At 46.4% G+C, this 21,699-nt stretch overlaps 1 protein-coding gene across 12 annotated transcripts in view; it reads right to left on the bottom strand.

Annotated features, from left to right (window-relative positions):
- Positions 1–21,699, bottom strand: part of CRACD (capping protein inhibiting regulator of actin dynamics) — a 271,856-nt gene that overhangs the window by 17,338 nt on the left and 232,819 nt on the right. For 10 of the 12 annotated variants that reach the window (XR_006964274.1, XM_047090892.1, XM_047090890.1 and 7 more), the window contains 5 exons: positions 18,284–18,419; positions 10,648–10,812; positions 7,916–7,984; positions 5,317–5,499; positions 1,815–4,632 (listed from right to left, as the gene is read on the bottom strand). Coding sequence is in view for 11 of the 12 variants with exons in the window: in XM_047090892.1 (XP_046946848.1) it covers positions 1,815–4,632; positions 5,317–5,499; positions 7,916–7,984; positions 10,648–10,812; positions 18,284–18,403 (3,355 nt within the window). In the remaining variant the exon portion in view is untranslated. The remainder of the gene's footprint in view (positions 1–1,814; positions 4,633–5,316; positions 5,500–7,915; positions 7,985–10,647; positions 10,813–18,283; positions 18,420–21,699) is intronic. The other 2 variants (XM_047090900.1, XM_047090901.1) reach the window with 1 other exon arrangement.

The raw sequence follows: 21,699 nt of genomic DNA, 5'->3' as shown, positions 1-21,699 counted from the left end.
CACCAGAGGGACGGGCCCCCAGACACCTAGCTCTGAAAGTCAATGGGGATTGCAAACATGAGTCCCACAAAGCTTTAGGGAACTAAGGGTCAGCTTAAATTAATTAATTAATTTTTCTGAGAGAGATAGCAAGTGGGGAAGGGGGAGAGAGAGAGAGAGAGAAAGGGAGACAGAGAATCCTAAGCAGGTTCCATGCTGTCAGTGCAGAGCCCGATGCAATTGCATGTTTTCCAAGTTGCAGCATAGTTATTCCTAAACCAACTTATTTGAAAGATGACAATTCATTATACTGAACTATCCATTTTCATTCACTGCACTAAATTGCAATTAAAAAATTTTTTTTAAATTTATTTTGAGAGAGAGAAAGAGAGGGAGGGGCAGAGGAGAAGGAGAGAGAGAAAATCCCAAGTAGGCTCTGTGCTGTCAGTGCAGAGCCCGACAAGGGGCTTAAACTCACAAACCGTGAGATCACAACCTGAACCGTAAAAAAGAGTCAGATGCTTAACCAACTGAGCCACCCAGGGGTCCCAGCACAGTTTTTGTTTGTTCTGTTTTTTTTTTAATGTTTATTTATTTTGAGAGAGACAGCGAGCACACAAGTGGGAGAGGGGCAGAGAGAGGGAGAGAATGAATCCCAAGTGGGCTCCATGCCATCAGTGCAGAGCAAGATGCCGGGATCCATCTCATAGAGATCGTGACCTGAGCCAAAATGAAGATTTGGACACACTGAATGGACTGAGCCCCCCAGGACAGTTATACACAGGCTTGCAGGGTGCACAATGGCATTCCCCCACAGCCCAGCAAAAAGGTTAAAGCAAAACAAAACAAAAACACAAAGAATGATGAAAATGGGCTCCTCAGCAGGACAGACAGAAATCACCAGGGAGAAATGGTCCGGAAGCGTGATCTACGTGCTGGTCTAAGGCGTGGTTAAAAAGGACAATAAGGTCTTCCATAAGGCAAGTAACCAAACCACTACTGCTCAGGAAACAGCTCTTTTCTCCGCAAAAATCACCCTAAATCTAAACAATTAAACACAAGAGAAGGCTTGCAGCATTTCCTAATAAACCTCAGGGGAGAGTTTCTCTGATACATGCAAGTAACTTCCTGGAATATGACCCAAACTTTACTTCAACAAAACAGAAAAGAAAAATAATTAGATGAAGGTTCTCAGGGACCCCAAAGCCAATCCAAGTGATCACTGAACTGTCCCAAACCGATAGTCTGAAGAAACACAAGGGGCAGCCTTGAGTGAGGGCAGCTCTAAGATTTCTTTTTAAAAGGCTTCACAGTGGTAAGCTGGTGGGGGCAGGGACGCATTTGCACAGCATTTTGCATAAAACTGAGCCAAAGTCAATCATTCACACAGAAGCTCCCAAGGCCGATGCTGCTGCTGAAAGTCCCCTAACCTCCCACCTTAGTGCCTTTACTGCCCAGAGCTAGAACACAGACTAGTCTAGAAAACCCCAGTCTTATCATCACTGTGAGGCTCCTTCATAAGGATTAAGGGCTTCTTTGTTAATTAGGACTGTATTTCAATGTCCGTTGTCAACTGAAAGTGTGTTAGTCTAAGTGTCAGCACCTGGAACTTATTACTTCTGTAAGTATCATTAACAGTATGAGCTGCAGGCAGGTAGCACTGTCAGCATTTCCAAAATTCTAAAGGAGCAGAAAAAGAAAAGGGCCTCAATACGACTTATGACAGCAAAGGGACATTCTCCGACACTAGCCCTGCTTCCAGCTCTGGGCAGTTGTGGCTTCTGCCAGGACACAGACAAGCTGGACAGAGGCAGGGGGCACCTACCCATACCTACCTTTCCTCCCGGCCTCAGGGGTTTGGGAAGGCTTTTCTGGCCGAGCAGCAGACAGGGCCGAGGAACCAAGTTTCCTCTCTGTTTCTACAACTTCCTCCTCATCCCTCTTGTGTGCCTTCCTTTTCTCTGGGGGTGGCGGTGACCGCGGCCAGAGGTCCCTGCTCTCCTGACCCTCCTTGCATGGCTCGCCAGGCTCCGGGTCTGGCTTCCCTGCCCGGCGGGCCAGCAGCTCTACCAGGTACGGCCTGCTCAGTTTGGAGAGTGGGGAGGAGGGGGGAGTCTGACCGGCAGGCTTGGGAGCCAGGGCTGGCTTCTGCACCAATGGCATTTTGTTTGCCACCTTGTCGTGCTCTGCAACTGGCTGAGGCCCCAGCTGGGCTGCAGGAGAAGAGTGTACTCTTTCAGCAGAGTCCTTCCAGGTGGACAGGGCTTGCTTCCTCTCAGGGGTTAGGGACAGGCCATGCTTGAGGGCCACACCCTCTGTCTCTTTCTCTCCTTTTGTACTTCCTGGTACAGGTGGCCCACCATCAGCACTGTCCCCGGTGCTGCTGTGCCTTTTCTTCTTCTTTTGTTCTGTCTGTTGGTCACAGTGGAAGCGCAAGGAGTAGTTGGTCCTTCTCAATTTTATCCCAAATGGTGAGGCTTTTTCCTCTTGACCAGGCGTTGCGGGGTCTGCCTTTCCTATACCACTGATGGTCTCACTGTCCAAAATGATCATGGGCTCTGCATGGGCCACTGCTTTCTGTAGAGGGTAAGGAGGGCTTGGAACAAGGAAAGATGGGAGGTCTTTGGCAAATTTGCATCCCTCTGTGCTGTCTGCTGGCTCCAGTTTCTCTGTACCCTTTGGGTGCTCATAAGTAGCCAGGGGCTGGGGAGCTGACCCATCATTGGGTCCCAGCACAGGTCTTTTTCTAATGCTCTCTGCTTCTGTGTTAGGTTTGGAGGTCTCGGTGCCACCATCTGAGAATTTCTGCCAAGCAGGCATGATAGAGAATTTTGCATTTACTGGGGGGATCCTCCGGAGGTTCCCGCGGGAATCACATCGGCCCCTGGGAGTGTGCTCTTCACCTGGCCGAGACTGGTCTCTATCAACGCGCTGCTCACTCTCTGTGTTCTTCAGAATTCTGGACCGAATGGAAGCCCATTCGGCTAGTGCAGCCACACTGCTCGGAGACTCCTGGGGGGGCCTGGCCTTCCCGCTCCCTGACCGGGGGTCGACAGATGCTCGGGGTGGGTTCTCCAGGGCAGGGACATCCACGTGCTTCTTTTCTTCTGACAAGCCCAGGAGAGACTTGCATGCTGTGTCCTTGATCTGGCTCAGGTTGACGGCCGGGCCGCAGAGCTGTGCTCCCGTGACCAGAATGGCTGTGTGGGGGACACTCAGGGAGGAGGGCAAGGCATGGGAGGCTGGGCTGGCTCTGGGGGTCTTCAGCTCCTGGGGGGCAGAGGCAAGTCCCGCGTCCTTCAGGGGCGTCACTGGGCTCAGATTGACTTTGGGGAAGAGAATCTGCTTCCCTCCGGATGACACCTGGAAAGTATAGGGCCTGGGCGTGGTCTGCCTCTCATCCACTTCCTGCCACCGAAGTTCCTCCACCTTCCTGTCTTTTTCTGGAGCGGCAGCTTCCTTCTTTTCCCCGGCAGCCAGCATCTCTTCTACCTTCGCCTCTTGTTTCCGGGGAGGCTGCATGTTAGCTTCTTGTCTCTTTTCCTGACGTGCACGACGACCATGCCCGGGAAAATCCCCGCCTTGTGCCTGCTGCTCTCCGCATGGCTCAGCCTCCTGGCTCTGCTTCTCGCAAATCCTTGACTCCTCAGAGTGTTCTCTTTGCTTCTCAGGTTGCAGGTGCTCTCGTTTGCCTGATTTCTCTGCAAAGTCCACCTGAACTGGGCTCCTTGAGCTCCTTTCCACGTCCAGTGGCTGCCACCTCTCCTCTTGCACACTCGCTGCTTCTCGACCTTCCACTTCCTGCTGCCTCTGCGCCTCCACTTCCTCCCGCTTTCCCTGTTCTGCCCTTCTCTCTGCTGCTGCCTCTTCCTCCCATCGCTGCTCCTCCTGCAGGTGAAGCTTGTCCTCTCGTTGCCGCTGCTCCTCCTCCTGCTGCCTCTTCTCCTCTCGTTCTCGGTGCTCCTCCTCTTCCCGCCTCCGCTGCTGCTGCTCCTCCAGCCGCCTCTGCTCCTCCTCCAGACTCTGCTGTTCCTCCTGCAGCCGCAGCTCCTCCCTTTGCCGCTGCTGCTCCTCCTCCTCCCTTAGTTGCTGCTCTTCGGCCTCCAACTGCTTCTGTTCCTCCAGCTCCTTCAACTCTCTTTCCTCTTGTTCTTCCTGCTGCTTCTCGGCCTCCTGCCCGCTCCACACCGCCTGCTCTTCCTGCTGTGTGCGTGGCGGCTGCTCTTGGGCCTCCAGGTGGCTTCCTTCCTCTTGTTCTCTCCGCTCTTGGCCTTGGACACCTTGCCCTTCCAGTCTCTGCCTCTCCTCTTGGTGCTGCCTCTTTTCTGCCTCCAGCTGTAGTTCTGCCTCGTCTCCCTCCTCGTCCTCGCCTACCTCCTCCAAGAGCTCTTGCCTTCTGTTCTCTTCCCAAAGCCTCCTCTCCAGGGCCTGGAGTCTCTGCTCTTCCAGACGTCTCCTCTCGGCTGCTTCAGCCTTTTGCCGTTTGCACTTGGCCTCAAGTTCTAGCCAGTATTCTTCTTGGCATCTCTTCTCTTCTTCAGAGTCCAGCAGCTCTGGCTCCTCCTCATGCCAAATTGGTTTGCCTTCTCCAGGGTGTCCGTTCTGGTCCAGGGACAGCTGACCCGGAAGGCTACCTTGTTCATGCAGTCGATCCTAACATTGGTAAGGACAAAATAATTAGCCTTTTCCTTTTGCACAGGCAACCATTACCCACCCTATTCACAATGTCGGTGACCCTCTTAATCTCTTCTGAGAAAGTGCAGTTGTTCCTAAGTATAGAGATAGGTACACCCAGGCCAGCACAGCAAGAGTCAATTGTGAGAGTGGAGGAAAACATATCACCTTCATGTTTACTCCACGGCCCTTTTATTGGTCATTCTCAAATGCCTTTTGCTTAATACAAATGAATAAAAAGAGAAAAACCAATAGCCCAGCATTAGAAAGATGAGAAAAAATGAGAGCTGCACTTCATCGATGTCCCCTGAAATTCGTGACTTCAAAGTCTACACCAGTCAAACTGAAGAACCTTTGGCAGAGCCACGGTAGGAGAGCTGGAAAAACAAATGCAAGGTGTCTAGAGCCCCTCAAAAGGCAGCCCCTCAACTCTGAGGCTCAGCTGCCCCAGGCAGGCAACAAGTTAGAAAGGGCCAGTAGATGGGCCTGCTTCCCCCTGTTCATTGCAACACACCAGGTCCCTGATGGGAGACACTTAGTTGCTTCTACGGGCCCCTCACACCACCACCAACCGCCCGCCCCCTCCGCCCCCCCCCCCCCAGGTAGAATCAGTGCCCACAAGCAAGGGCATCTGCCTGGTCAGCTGGGATGGGCGCTACATACCCTGGCAAGTCGCCTGTGTTTCTTTGACACCCTCTGGTTTTTTGGCTTAACGGACAGCTTGTGCTTGGCAGCACTGTTGTCCAGACGCGCGATGGCCAGGGGGATGGCATCTAGGTTGACACTTTCGATGGTTCCAGCAGAAGAGAAGTGCCTTTTTGGCCGCGATGGTTTAACTGGAGCCACCTGTAGAGGAGATTAAACTACAGAGTCAGTCCAGATCAGAACACCGTCGGGGGGTCCTGGAATGGCAGCACTTGCTGGGGCCTGCACCTTGCCAGGCCTGGACTGGCCCAGGGGCTGCTGTGAACAGAGGCACTGGGACAGAGAGATGAGCACTGCTTTTGTCATCAAAAAACAGGACGTTGACTATTTGTTCTGCCAATGATTTTTGCATTAACTCAAAACAGTCATTTAACCTTTCAGGGACTGATTTTCCTACTCTGAATAATATGGGGGGGGGGTCAGATTAGATGAGGGGGGTTGACAAAACATAGCCAGGAGGCCCAATCCTGCCCACAGCCTGTTTTGGTAAATAAAGTTTTGTCAGCACACAGCCACACCCCTTGTCCATGGTCTTTAGCGCTTTTGTGCTACAAAGGAAGAGCAGAACAAAGGAGGGTATCTAGGTTGGACCTTATGGCCACAAAGCCTAAAATAAAGCATGGTTTGCTGAGCCCTGGACTAGCTCATCTCTATACTAAGGACTCTATAAGACACTTGCAAACGTCCCTCAGCCTCTACCTGAGACCCTCTGAAGTAGGGAAAGTGTCTTTTTCATCTTTTCCGTTCCCTTTCTGCCCAAGCAGCAAATCTCATTTAGCAAGTGCTCAGTAAATATTTTTTGGAGGAATGAAGGAACAAGAAAGTATAACATCTATGCCTAGGGCATGAAATTGCTACCTGCAAAAATGTTTTAGCACAATCATTCCAAAACCACAGAACACAGAGTTGACTGGCAAAAAAAGGATGGGCAGAACTGTGCCCCCCCTGGGGGAAAGGGAAGGTCCTCACGGCACGACTGCAGCGCTGTAATGCAGATGGCACATACTTAGGAGCCACCACCTCAGACAAACTGTACACCCGCAGATCAGCCTCAACCCAGGGGCCACACACCTGTAACTATTGAGCTTTTAAAGGCAAGCAGCAAGGTGAGGGCTCACAGCCATACCACGCCAACGTGCAGCAGAGGGCGCTCACGGCCCCATCTGCGGGTCTGGTGCCAGCAGCTCAGGCACAGAGGCATGAACAGAGGCCAGGGTTTATGTGTTGGCATTCATGTTGTAAGTGCAGAGCCAGTGGGGTTTAGCTGGCAGCTTTGCTTTTTGCAATTACTTTCCATATTTATGCACAAAAGATAAAGGACCAAGCCAGCTCAAGAGCAAAATGGATGCTCAGTAAATAGTAACTTAGGATAAGGAGCACAGTAGTAAGGAAAAATAATTCCAGCCTTTGGGCTCCTGGCTTTCACTTATTTATGGTTATCTTTATAATAGGTATCAAATTCTGAACTGTGGTTGAGAAGAGACAAATCAAACATTTATTTCCATCCCCTACTAGATGCGTGACTAAAAGGAGTTAGAGCCAAATGTGGTAGATTGAAGACAGATAAGCACTTGAAGCTGAGACTTAAATGCAAGGTTTCATTTCTACTCATTTCAGCTGGGCTTCTTCATTGTCTGGGTGGTGGCACTGTCTTGAGCCATCCCCTTCAGAAGACTCAGGGACATACTCTGCTCACTGTACCAGTCCCTGGAAGGACCCTTGAGTCCCTATGCAAGTGAACAGTGCTCACAGGAGTGGACCGGCCTCTACTGGAGGGGTGCACACGGTCTCCACAGGGTTCCCTGGACTCCTGCAGGCAGAGTCCCAGGTTTCAACAGAACACAGAAAAGTTAAAAAACAAAAATACATACAAGTAGAAAAATGCTAAGATCTTTTTGCTTTTGCATGTCTAAACATTTTTTCCTTTTTTAATTTCAGAGAGAGAGAGAGAGAGAGAAAATGCAAGTAGGGGACAGGGGTAGAGGGAGAGAGAGAGGAGGGGGGGAGAGAGACGGGGGAGAGAGGGAGGGAGAGAGAATCTCAAGCAGTCTCCATGCTCAGCATGAAACCGGGCGCAGGGCTGAGCCCAGGACCCTGACCTGGATCCTGACCTGAGCTGAAATCTGCATTAAGATACTCAACCGACTGAGCTACCCAGGTGCCCCTTATTTTGCATTTCCAAATAGAAGGAGACTTTTTTCCTTACAGACTTGGGTACCTTCAGGTGTTCTGGAATGTCTTTTTCAATGGCTTAACAGTGTCTTGAAGTACCTGGTACATTTAGGAAAATGACCAACGTGTAAGTGTTCAAATATGTACGTGCTGGGAGGTGGCTATTTTTTCAGAACAGGGTTCAGTTCCAGCAGGTGCACTGCCATGGAAACAGACACTCTACATCTACCACTGGTTATGTTTTGAAGGAATTTAAAGTAATAGATGAAGGCGGCATTTATGAATGGAAAAAATGAGACAGCGGATCGAAAAAAAAAAGCGGGGGAGAGAATGGAAATGGAAGTTCAAGTAAAGAAGCTAAATATGTAATTTCAAATCATATTACCTTCTCTTCCATCTCACTTCTGGCTCCAGGCAGATTCGGAGGACTCAGAGAACTTGGCGTATCACTGGGCTGGAACCAAAACGAGAGCACTCAAGTCAAACGCCAGAACAGGAAGTTCTGGGCAGATAACCAGATGCGGGCTGTGCCTGGAAAAGGCCGCAGCTGGCTTTACAGAGCCGGCAGAAGTCACAGTGGGGACTTTGCTAATGTCCAGACAAGGACTCCTGAGGCACAGAATGTGTGCTTTCCTCCTTTCCTGAGTTCAACACATTTCCATGTGAGCAGCGTCTAACCTCAGTCCCTGATGTGCTTCCCCACGGCTGAGAGAGTCCAGGTGCCGCCCTCTAGCCACCCCACCTGGGAAGCGGGGCTGTGTCACACACCTGGCCTCCGACCTCAGAGCGGTGGGCTATGCTCACTGCCTTCCACCCCCTTTGTCTGCCGGACCTCTCACCTCTATGCCAGACCTCTTCCCTGTGAGGAAAAACAAAGGCCCTACCAATTCTGTGCACAAAAGACTGGGCTGAGAAGGTGGATGACCAGAGGCAAAAACGAAAAAAAACAAAACAAAAAAAACCCCTCAGGACAGAAGAAGAAAAACGCTGAAGATCCCCAGCCCAGTCACCTCACCTGCCCTGGGAATGTCCACACTACATCACCTGCACCTTTCTGATGGCCCAATATACCTTCCACTTTGTGTGGCCAATATTTACACAGCTTCACCGTCCCTTCCAGAGCAATAATAGCTTGTCCTGCCTCAGCCCATTTTCTGCACCACACTTAGAAGCATCTTTGGAAAACAAAAATCAGATTATGTCACTGTCCTGCTTAAAATACTCAGAGGTTTCTAGTACTCTCAGAGTAGAATTATCCCTTTCCCGTGCTCTGTACATTCTGGCCTCCCTACCTCGCTCTATCTTCCCTTTGCCCCCCATCACGGTCCAGCCAACAACACTGACCTGCTTTCTCGTGGGACACCCTCAGTCCTATCCTGGGCCTCTGGACTTGCTCTTCCCTCCATCTAGAACACAGCTCCCATAGCCAGGTCTGTCATGGCTGCTCTGACCTCCTTACCTAAAGAGTGACCTCTCCCCCTCCACGTTACTCACTTTTCCACCACTCTGTTTTACTTCCTGTGAAGCATTTTTCTTGATCCAAAGTTATTATACTTATAACATTTACTAAATAAGTTATTATCTTTATACATATCTTTTGACTTGCCATCTGACTCTCATTAAAATGTGACTATGCAGGGGCACCTGGGTGGCTCAGTAGGTTAAGTGACTGACTTTGGCTCAGGTCACGATCTCACGGTTTGTGAGTTTGAGCCCCATGTTGGCCTCTGTGAGGACAGCTCAGAGACTGGAGCCTGCTTTGGATTCTGTGTCTCCCTCTGTCTCTGCTCATACTTTGTCTCTCTCTCTCTCTAAAATAAAAAATTAAAAAAAATGCAAACCATGCAGAGGCACCCCTAATCTATAGCTGGGGTAGCACTTGCCGAACGAATGGTCCTCCTCCTCCCTCAGGCCATGGTCTGTTGCATGTATTAGACCATCAGTAGTAGTGAGGACATTTGCCTCAGTCCTTGGGCAATCCCTGCATTAAGGCTGACAGCCATTGCTGCCGCTCGCACTGAGAGATTGGAGAGAGTGGTTTTGGACCTCGCGGTCTCCACTTTACCCAGCACACCACCTGACACCTGCTTGTGTGGGAACCAGGAGTCATGAGGACCAGGCAGAGGTGGGCAACAGCGGGGGACCAGCCTGTTCTATCCTTCTTCACTTTGCTCTGTTAATCACTTCTCCTTCTTACTGCTCTATGACATATTAGCTGATAACAAGCATGACTTCTGGGGCCACGTCCATTTAAAAACCATCCAGGGTAAGTCCAGGCACCTTGGTAGGCAGAGCACAAAGAATGCTTTCTGCCAAGACTGGGAGACTCAGCAGAGAGCTCCCTGCTCCAGCTACTGGTGGGGCATTGCCTCCTTCCCCACCAGAGGCCTGAGGGGGGTCCCTTCTGCTGCTGGAAGGACTCTCATTCCAGGATATGTTCATGGTGTCTCTTTCCAAGTGTCAAAAGACCAAATTTAGATAAGACAATGCTGGAACAATATGACTTTATTTCCTCATTAAGTAAACTTCAATGGCCAGTTTGATATGCCCTGTCTTGTTAAGAACCTATTTCTTTCTTGTTTTCCTTTAAATTAGTCCAATTTGACAAGTAATTATTCAGTGCTACTAAGTAAACACTAGCTATGTCCTAGGGAGACAGAGATGGGTAAGATCCAGTTTGTCCTCAAGGAACTCAACATTTAGAGATGGAGAGAAAACAATTATGTGGACAGACACAGATGAGTATGAATGTGTGAGAGGCACTAAGGACACACAGCAAAGACACACAGGAGACAGCACAGCCTGGGGGTAAGGCCGGGTAAGGCTTCCCAGAAGAGGTGGGCCAACCTGAGTCTTGAAGAACAAGTGGAAGACACTGTGAAGAGCGCATGCAAAGGGCATGTCTCCTCTTCCTCTCCCTCCTCCAAGTGGCCCTCACTGCAGATCATGGCACCTGACCTGGAAGTGCCCTCCAGCCCTGGGCGACTCATCAGGAAAGCTTCTCTTGCATACTCCTTCCTTCCACTGCAGACCCAAGAGTTATCGGACGCCCCTGTTCACTGATTGACGTCCTCCCCACACGTATTAGCAAGAAGTCATTCCCAGGAGGAGCCTTACTTTGTTCTCCGTGTCTGACAGGATGATGTCCTCCTGAGTCACAATTTCCATGGGACTGGTCAGGAATAGATCCTCTTCTAAGGTAGCCTCGCCACTGTCTGCCTTCTTCATGGGAATGGCATTGGGTGGTGGCTGCCCAAACTTGATGTTTTTGCTCAATTGTCGCTGGAGAAAAACAAAAGAAAGACGTTCTGAAGCAGTGAAGCAGTTCACAATGACCGCAACCAGAGGCCCCAGCATATCTAGTAGGCATTGAGGCATATTCTGTGCACAACGTTTCTAGACTAAATACCATGCCAGTAAGCCATGATGCAGTCCTGTAATAAGTGAATTTGTTTTCCAGTTTCTTTTCTTTTCCTTTCCCACCTTCAAGCCATGAGCTTTTTCATCCAGCCACCTCTTTCTTGGAGATATCAACATTATCCAGGGGTAGCGAGGCCATATTTCTGAACCAAAAGTTGGGATATATGTTATGACAAAAATTTTTTGATTAACCTATAAATTTCTTTAAAAAAGTCTCTTAAGAGTATAAAAATTGTATAGAATATAGTTATATGAAATGCAGGAACCAGTGGGGAAAATCAAGACTCTTGTGGTCAGTGTAATAAGGGAACCCTCCAGCCTCTCTTGGACACATTCCTGTTGAATATTTATGCTTCAGCCACCTTCCTCATCAGGCCTTCACTTGAACATCATGTTCTGGTCACAGTGGGCACCAGGGTGAAGAAGGCCCCAATGCTGGCAAGTCTTTCCATGATCAATGCCAAAGTCATGGGAGTCACAGGAACAGTCTGTCCTGCCACTAGGACTTCTTTTTGCCTTGCTGCAGCTATGCTCTGTGAACTACAGGGCAGAAAGTGCCCAGTGGGGAAAGAACAGAGAAGTAGCCAGAACGAAAAGGGCCAAGGAAGGATTTGTTACTGGTGGCAGGTAGCTAGAAGTGTGTGTGTGTGTGTGTGTGTGTGTGTGTGTGTGTGTGTGTGTGTGTGTTTGGGGCGGGGGGGGGGGGGGAACAGGTGATAGAAATGAGGACGACAAATAGTATTTAGAATTAAAGAAAAGCCAGATTAGAAAAGAAATATATTCCCTGAAGAAAAAAATGTATAATAGTTTAAGAAAGGGCAAAATATTTAATGGGCTGCAGCAGAAAACAATGAATGACATTCCAGAAGAAGAAAGGGCATGCCGTGGCCACCTGAGAGACTACTAGATTTAATATACTATAGAAACTCTTGCCTTGATCTATAGCAGGTTTCTGAACCTCAGCGTTACTGACATTGTAGGCCAGATGATTTTTTTGTGTGGGGAGCTCATCCTGTGCACTGTAAAATGTTTAGCAGCACGTTGGCCTCTGGGACACTAGATGCCAGTAGCAATCCCTTCCCTGTCAAGACCTCCAAAAATGTATCCTGAAGTTGCCAAAGTCCCCTGGGGGTGGGTAAAATTGCCTCTGGATGAGAGCTACTGCTCTACATCTTAGGTACTTGGGCTTCATAGTCCTGTCATGCCTCAAAAAGGAAAAAAAAGGAGGAAAGAAAGAAAGAAAGAAAGAAAGAAAGAAAGAAAGAAAGAAAGAAAGAAAGAAAGGAAAAAAATGCATTATTTGATATTTATCTTTAATTTGGCTAATATTTAATCCCATAGAGCTGCCAAGAGCAATAGCAATCACATAGTCCAGACCCCTCATTTTACAAAAAATGTCAGAGATCCAGTGGGGAGAGGTGACTGGCCCAAGCTTATGGGAAGAATGAGTGGCCCCAAAGGGATTTGAATCCAGGTCTCCTAAAACCATATTCAGTGTTATTTGCATTGTACTCCACAGGTTCTCACAAATTTGACATCAACACTTCTTTCTTATAGGGGCAGAAATAAAGAGATGATGCAGCATTCTTAATACCTTGCTGAAGTTCCCTGGCAGGGGAATCCCATGAGGGAAATGCCTGTTTCCCCTCTGAACTCAAGGGTACCAAATCCACCCACTCGTGCCCAGCTCCCCCTCAGCCTTGCATGGTGGACGGTGAGGTTGCAGAGACATGGAAGAGGTGAGCCCCAGACTCCCCTCCCCACACCCCCAGGGCACCCCGGCATGCCAAGTCAGGAGCACAGAAAGACAGAGGACTTGTATTTGATCTGCCGGTATTTCAGCCTGAGCCTGGATCCCCGGGCACCACAGAGAAGGAGCACACACCAAAAGCCTGAGTTCAGCCACTGAAGAACAGCTGAGCAGCCTAATAGGGTTTTGGGGAGGAGAAGGCTAAAAAAGGGTGTCTTCTCAAAACAAGTTTAGCAGGAAGCAGCAGTTAGTATCTACTCTCTAAGCAGATCAATAAGCAGGCACGGTTAGAGCAGCCGATGGAGTTAGACAAGAGGACACGGAGTAACAAAGTCACAGGCCCAGCTTACTCTGCTCATCTGTGGGTGAGGGATAGGGACCTGGTGATATGGTTCCTGCGTCCTAGTGAAAGCTTCAGCAGGAGTTCCCTCTGGGATTCCCAGCCCAGCCTTTGGTTTACCAGTTATCCCTTCTCTAGGAGTGCTGGCCAGGAGCTAGAAAGTGTTCTAAATCCCCTTAGACTGAGACTTCCTATTGTCAGGGTCTGCCATCTCTCAATGCTCCTGAACGACTAAGATGAGGGTATTTCTTCCGGTTATAATAGAAAGAACAACTGTTTAATGAGCTCCCAAGGAAAACCTGGCATAACAGTCTAATGCCAGTTAGTTAGGATTTTTTTGCCACCATCACCAAAAAAGAATATGCTGATATTTTTCTTCAAAAGGGCACTTTAAAAAATACTGATGTTGGTCCACCCTGACGCTTATGAGACAAACAAACATATGACAAAATGTAACTGCAGTCTTGATGGAAATAAATTCCAAAGATGGGATGGCTATTGTGGTAACCAGTGGAAAAGCTAAGAGGAAATGGAAAAATGAAATAGATGGAAAGAGAACAGGAGAAATAGGGTACAGAGGACAAAGCTGGGAAATGGAGGGAATGATGTTGAGAAATGAAGTAGAGAATGAAATACAAGAGGCAAGAGGAAGGTGCAGGCACAGAGGAATCGCATCAGGAGAGGGGTGTGGGCCTGGCTGCAGACGCAAGAGCTGAGAGTGGGGAGGAAGGGAGGGAAGAAAAGAGGGAGGGAGGCAATGAGAATGTGTGTGTGTATGAAAGGGATGATTTATGTCACAGATATGTTCATCCTGGCAAAAGAAACACAATGCTGTTGCCTTTGAGAATAACAATGTGCATTTCTGTGAAGCCGCTGATTTAAAATCCTTCTAGAAAAAATAAATTCAGACTGGTAGCTGGGAGCTTAGGGGGATGGAGAAGGGGAGGACCCAAGTCATCAAAGAAATGCTGGCTACATTTAGGGACGGGGCTGTAGCCTCTCTGTCCAGACAAAGGACTGTTTCACAGACACCCCTGTAGCTGTCAGGGATGAGACCATAGGACAAGACCAGGGTAGGACTTCGGGTCCGAGGCCATGGAGATCGATCCTCAGGTTCTCAAGGCCAAGACTCCTGCACCTGCGTGTTTCCCTTCCCTGCAGTTCCTGCTCCAAATGCTTCCTTCAGGGGACTCAAAGGAGACAGGTGTTGAGACACTGTGTGATTTATTGACAATTAAAAGGTGACTGCTAAAACCTATTTGGCAATCTCAAGTGTCATGTGACTGGACTATAAGGATCACTGTGACTTTTTTGTGACTTTAACTCTGCCCACTATTCAGACATTGTCATGAGAGGAACTTTGATAGAAGCAGTCACTGAAAACCAGACTGTGCAGATGGAGGTTGCCCTTATAAACTACTACCACTCCCTCCACCTTTTTATAACACCCACGGGCTCTTTATATACATTACAATTACAACCAGAGAGAAGAGAACACTGTGCCTATCCTAACATCCATGCTGCTTGTGGCTGTGAATGGGGTTACTGTTAGGACTGGAATGTGAGCTGAAAGAGACTATATTTTATTCATTCAAATTGAGCCATTTTGTTGTAATATGGAATGCCAAAGAATGATGTTATAGGAATGCACATCCATATTTATGAGGCTTTTTCCTATGGTGTGGAAATTCCAAGCACATCATATTCTGCAGCTCTCACACTGCCAGTATTTAGATTCCCCCAGATTTTTCACAGCTATCCTCAGACCGTGTCTGTGAGAACAAAGCAGAGGAAGAATTAAGTTGCTGTCTCCTTGAGTGAACTACAGATACACCCATAGCTAAAATGAATTTTTAAAAAGAGGCAAAAGACATCTGCTCTACGCAGAAGTGGCTAAGACCGGGTATTTATTCTTTGTGTCCTTGACAGCTGCATAAGGTGTCAAAATCCTCAAACATATGACACTTGGGCATTTTTTAAGTGAAATCCAGCTTAGCAGGAGACAGCAGCTACTTAAAATGGAGGCTTTCCCTCCTGAGCTAAATAAATGGTCTGTGGATTAACAGAGTTATTGGCATTTTCTGACAAAGGTGTGGTATAATTCTAAAAATCACCTGCAGGCTTAGACTATGATGTTCCTGCCCAAGTTTTATCATTGGTTGTTACACTTCATAGCCTGGTCTGATCTGAAATAAACAGGCACCTCCCTGATCCACGCTCTGGGCAGCTGTAAAGAACATCAAGGTCATTGCAGTCCAAATGCAATGAAGTGTGAAGCTTACCAAACCACTCCATGCTATAGCAGGTAAGCAGTGATTTCGCATAGATGGCAGATTTTAAGAACTGGAGGAGCCAGATCATCCAGCATAGTCATCTCCTTATTTTTCAGATGGGGAAAATGAGGGTCAGAGAGGTTAAATGACTTCACTGCAGGCCACACAGCCAGGTGGTGATGGAGGCTTGGCACAGGCTTTTTTTTTTCACCCACTAGCCATGGGACAACTGACAATTATGTGTAGGATCTTCAAAAAGGGCACCATTGTTGTTTTTGTCCCTATAACTGTCCTGTATATTAGAATTTGCTCTCCCTAGAAATTATACTAAAAAAAAAAAGTAATTTTTCTATTAAAGGTTCAATCATTTGTCACATAAATTTTGGCAGGTGATAGATTCATTCAGAATAGATTTATTCAGAAAAGTGCAGGCTGATTTATGCTGCATTCAGTCCTGCTGTACTCAACAGAGAGATACAAACTGCCAAGAGCAACACCGGAGCAACAGCACCCTAGCTGGGATGACCACATGTGGACACTAGAGGGCAACCTTTCCAAACAAGGTCAGTGTAGGCACGGTTCTGTGGGTTTCCAAGGGCCAGGAAGTTTCCTAGGCCAGAGAAAAATGTTTTTTGTTTTTCTAAATGGCATTCCAAGAGAAATATCATTTTAAAAGAATGTCTTAATAATGGTGGCTAATCAGCTTGCCAGGACATCTACTGTCAAATAGGTGTTATCCATAACTTTTTCTCTGTTTTTCATAAACATACATACATACACAAAGACAATTTCAGACATAAAAAACATACATGCCTCTGACATAACTAAACACCCTCATTCCATGCTGGAGTCTAAGAGGGGGAGGTCTTTTATGCTGCTGACTAAGCATCAATACCAGCATAACGTTGTCATGGAAAAATGCAAAGCATTCATGCAAGTTAATAAAGTCAACTACTATTTCTATGACTTACCAGGAACATACTGCTTAGTCGACTGAAAAATAAAGCACAGTCTTTTGGGGGTGATACAATTAAATCTTATGTTACTCCAAAAATCACATTTTCTACGATAATGGCCCCCCATTTCCCTCCTCAAAGAGCAAAGCGTCTTTTAAAAAAATATATAACAATTGAGCTGTAGGGCAAACTGTGAATCTATACAGCAGAAGCAAAATTAGGCAGACCTCATATGAGCAGATATTGTCCAAAGGAGATCACTCCAATTAGTTATTCTGCTTTACTCACAGTTTTCTTCCTGTTGTTAAAAGAACTGTTGCTTCAGGGAAGTTGGTTGTTTTACATTTTAATTGTGAGATCCAATTATTTAAACTTGTGCCTTACAGTGTTAATAGTAATAAGAGGCACTCACACATTTTTTTATTGAGTTTCAGTAGTGCAGAATCAGTAGTACATTTTATAACTCCAAATCCATTCCTGGAGTGGCAATGGCATGTGGTGTGATGTTAGAACAGACATCATTTAAGACAACACACTATTATCAAATTTTTAAAGAACTCCTCGCAAGCCCTTATAAAGTACACCTGTTTCATGGACTGAACGCTGTAAGTCACTCCTCTTGGAAAGGGGATATTATGAGCCAGGGGTTCAGAACTTCTTAAGAATAATATTCCAGGAATCAAAAGACTTCAAGAAGGAAAGGCGAGGGGGGGTAGCGTCAAGGTTTTCTTTGGCAATTACTATCCCTTTCTCTTCTCCAACCTGTGCGAAGTGACAGCTTCCTTTTTCTTCTCAGGCTATAAAACATGCAGCAGCATAGCCAGCAAGAACTAAAGACGGAACCTGGTTAGGAAATGCTAGAATCTGAAGGAAGCGCCTAAGTTAGCTCTGAGGGCAAGATGATGGCCTTGGGCAGTGGTTGGCAGTAGGTATAAAGATCTAGGCAAGTCTGGGTGTGGTTCTAGGGTGTGGACTATTTCCCCGTCTGCCATATGCTATACTCAGCTGAGTGTGTGTGGATATGTAACCAAACACAGGTCACAAAATGCATAGCTAATGTTCAGCAGAAACAAAAACATTTCAAGAAAATAGAAAATTTCCTTTGAGTATAATGCTTCATTGTATCGGCAGCTATTCAAGTCAGCTGTTCCTCCTTTTTTTTTTCTCTTTCATTCATTTATACATTTGTTATTGTAGACTTACAGACAGATGGAAACCAGCAAACCCGGAGTCCCCCGTTCATAATCTGGATCGCCTCCAGGCCTTCCCATCTCAAAGAAGTGCTTGCTTAGGCGCATCTGTCGGGGGAGTGAATGCTACCAAGCTATCAGGCAAACCTGCATGGTCAGATCCCGGGTGTCTTTGCTCCCCTTGCTTTTTCTGGATTTCTCATGATCTCAATCACATTTAGTGAATAATTATTTTATTATTTTTTAATTATTAAGGAGTTGCCACCTGAGTCCATTTTGTGTAGAAAAAGTTGCTGGGCTCTGCAGTGTGAACAGGAGGGAGGTTTAAGAGCTTCCTGGCATTCTTCCAAGATACAGTAGCTCAGGGGGAGCCAGATTTACAGATAGAGCAAATAACAGAGTCTCACCATTCACTGTCCAAGGATGGATACCTGCTGTGCATGCCCTCAGCTCACAGTCAACCCTGTGCTCAGGATTATGGCCAACATTTAATGGTTGTTTTTCCAACTCTCCCCTCCCTCCATGTCCTACAGCTGATCTTGGGTACCTGTCCTCACGATATGAACTTAAAAGTGAAGGAACAGCTTGAGAGAAAAGGAGAGGGGATGTTATGCAGGTGGGTACAATGGTGACAATATACCTCTCACAGGTGGATGGAAGGTTTCCTGAGAACAGAATCAGGTTTGAGAAAGCAAAAATTCTCACCAGAAGCTCCTCTGGATCTCCCGATCCATTATTCAAGGCCACTCTGGGGATTCTCCCACTTCCCACCATAGCTGGGGCCCCTCCTATGGCTCTGACTTTCCAATCTCAAGCTGTCTTACCTGAAGAGTTTTGACTTTGCCCAGGATGTTGTCCTGTGACATTGCTTGAACTGTCTGCTCACTTTCTGCTCCCCCATCAGGGATAAAAATACTGTCATGGGAAAAGGCCCGGGTTCCCATAGAATAGTTGAAGGACCTGGAATGCAAACCATGTGCTTCGTTTTATTAGGATGATAATATTTCTTTTGGCAATTCAATTTCCTGTTCCTCCTCATTTAGAAGACTCCACCCACAACCTGTCTTATTCAGAAAGCACTTCCAGCATTGTGTCCTGTTCTGCTAAGGGTCAGCCAAGTAGCTTGGGTAGACGAAAGGGTCTCACAGAAATAAGGGAGCATGTGTCCAACACAATATTTTAGAGCCACTCAGTGAGAGAACTCAAAGACAGCTATCTACTTGCAGAGGACCCAGGACATAAGGCACTGCAGGAATTTTAACTGGAGGAGGAGCCTATGTCCTGGTGAGCTGTCACTATCAGTTTTCCCCCAGTAAGTCCTATCAACCAGCACTTTTTAAGTAACGTGCAGATCTAGAAGTTAGAGGCAAGAGATTCCTTTCTTTGGATTACAATCAAACTGTTAGAAAGATACATACATCTAAAACTAAGACTTGACAAAGATTAGAACTGCTCGTAGGGACTACACGTATAGTCTCTAGGGCTAGACTCTTTACGAGAAAGGTGTCTTAGGGCAATTTTGATGAGCTTCATGGACTGTGAGCAGCTTATAAGTGGTAGGTATCCAACGATAAATGCTTTTCAGTTAAAGGGTTACACTTTGACAAGTCCAGACTTCCCAGGCAGAATCACACACTCTCTGTAAGGCAAGGCAGGTACATTTCCATGATTCCAGGCCCATGGGCAGACTCCCCCTTTCCCTCCTCAGGAAGGGGTCCCACCTGGAGGTGTTATCAGTGACCAAGTGCCAGCACTGGGGGAAAGGTGCCTCCAGCTGGTGCTCTTAAACTGAATTACAGAAATGGAGCAGGCAGGGTCCTGACCAAATCTAGACTGAACTGGGAAGACTGGGTACCAAATCATATCTTCTAACTTGCCAGATTACAGGCAGCATGGTAAAAAAGCATATGAGGTTTAGAAACAGAAGACTTGGGTGTAAGCCTCCTGGCTGTGTGATCTTTGTCATGAATAAGAACAAGAACAAGAATAAGAATAAAGAATAAGAATAAAAATAATAGCCAAGATCAACCCTCACCTTTGTGAAAAACTGTGCCAAGAGCTTTGCTTTCATTATTTCAACACCAATCCCTTGTTACAGATGAAACTCAGGGGGTAAATCATCTTATCTAAAGTCATCCAAACAGAAGTAGTAGAGGAAATGAATTCAGAGCTACTGAGTACAGTCCTTCACCAGCCAGCTAAGTGTCTTAAAGCAGTGGAAGGTCTCAGCATCTTCCCTCCCATGAGTGAAATGGGGTGTGGGTGGGCCAGTGGGAGAGGAAGACAGGATGCAAATGACACGTGGGCTGGAATAGGGGAGGATTAGAGATGCTAAACAGCCAGAAGAATCGGTAAGCTTTCAGCCAAATAACACCACATACTGTAAAGCAGGAATCCACTCTATAAAATATGAGGCACTGTTTAGGATATGAATATGGAAAGAATTAAATAGATCATTATTTCCCTGTCTTCAGAGACTCTGTGACCTGTGTTACAAAATGAACATCCAGGTTTACCTAAAGAAGCTACGAAATAAACTTTTCATTTAAAGAATCAAATCTTTTAATATTCTATCTAAATGTCTCTTTCAGATCCCTGGCTATGACCCAGGTGGGAGAAGAGGTAACTGACTTCATTTCTATTTACTGTATTTGCAGATGGCTTATATTTATATATGCATGCTTTCAGACACTCTTACAAAACATCTATACACAAGTCCATTTTATTTTTTTTATTTTATTTTTTCAACGTTTTTTATTTATTTTTGGGACAGAGAGAGACAGAGCATGAACGGGGGAGGGGCAGAGAGAGAGGGAGACACAGAATCGGAAACAGGCTCCAGGCTCCGAGCCATCAGCCCAGAGCCTGACGCGGGGCTGGAACTCACAGACCGCGAGATCGTGACCTGGCTGAAGTCGGACGCTTAACCGACTGCGCCACCCAGGCGCCCCACAAGTCCATTTTAGAAGCTTCATAAATGTTTACTAATGACCAACAGTTGTGTGGCCAACATTACCTTGGTGTTAGGCCAAGTCCCATTCCAGTTTCTAAGTCAACCCTGACTGAATCATGAACTTCATCTCCTCGATCCCATTGTTTTTCCAAGTAGGCCGAGCAGTGACACTCTCCTACTTTTCTGTGTTGCCCCAAATGTTCCTTGTTGCCAACCATGCTTTAATGTCCACCCATTCCCCACTTCCAGATAATCATACTGAAAAATGGAAAATGAACAGTAACAACAGCAGTAGTAGTAATTACAGAAAGAGAGGTAGTCACAATGGTAATATTAATACTGGCTAAATTTTATCAAGCCCTTCTTGCTATGTCCCTTGCATGTGTGCTACCCTCTTTAGTAGAACATCTAAGTCCTTTTATTTGTTTATTTATTTATTTTGAGAGAGAGAGAGAGAGAGAGAGAATGAGCATGAGTGGGGGAGGGGGGGAGAGAGGGGGAGAGAGAGGGAGAGAGAGAGAGAGAGAGAGAGAGAAAGAGAGAGAGAGAATTCCAAGCAGGCTCTGCACTGTTAGCACAGAGCCTGACGCGGGGCTCAAACTCACAAACCATGAGATCATGACCTGAGCCAAAATCAAGAGTCGGACACTTAACCTACTGAGCCACCCAGGCACCCCTAAGTCCTTTTATTATGTAATATTTAAGCCTTATGTGGTGGGCACTATTATTAAGCCTATTTACAGATGAGGAAACTAAGGCTTGAAGATAGGGAGTGATTTGCTATAAATTAAGTGACTATGTATATCTGGATCTGTTTCTGGCCTCGTTTCCCTTGGTCTACTTATCTATTTTTATAGCAATAATCCCACACTGTCTTAATTACTATAGCTTTTTAATGAGTCTTGGAATCTAGTAGTTTAAGTTCTCTAGCTTTTTTTTTTCTCAAGATGGCTATTCTTATCTCTGCATTTCTACACAAATTTACACACACACACAGAGTCCAACACACTCCTAGAATTACTTTCATGACATCATTAGATCTACGGATAAATTTTGGGATAACTAACGTCTTTACAATATTTGATCTTTTAATCCCTGAACATCAGATACCCCTTTGTTTAGATCCCTTTTACTTTCTCTCAATAATGTTTTGTAGTTTTGTGTGTAGAAATCTTATACATATTGATAGACTTATTCCTACATATTTGATGTTTCTGAATTGACTAGAAATGGTGTATATAGGTTAACATTTTTATTTTCTAATGGTTTACTGGTATAATATTAAAA

The sequence above is a fragment of the Lynx rufus genome, unplaced genomic scaffold, assembly GCF_022079265.1.
Source record: "Lynx rufus isolate CCGP_SWC_20201006 ecotype Redwood Valley unplaced genomic scaffold, mLynRuf1.p SCAF_3, whole genome shotgun sequence".
Lineage (NCBI taxonomy): Eukaryota > Metazoa > Chordata > Mammalia > Carnivora > Felidae > Lynx > Lynx rufus.
The sequence above is the reverse complement of the archived record's forward strand: the minus strand, read 5'-3'. Positions and strand labels throughout refer to the sequence as shown.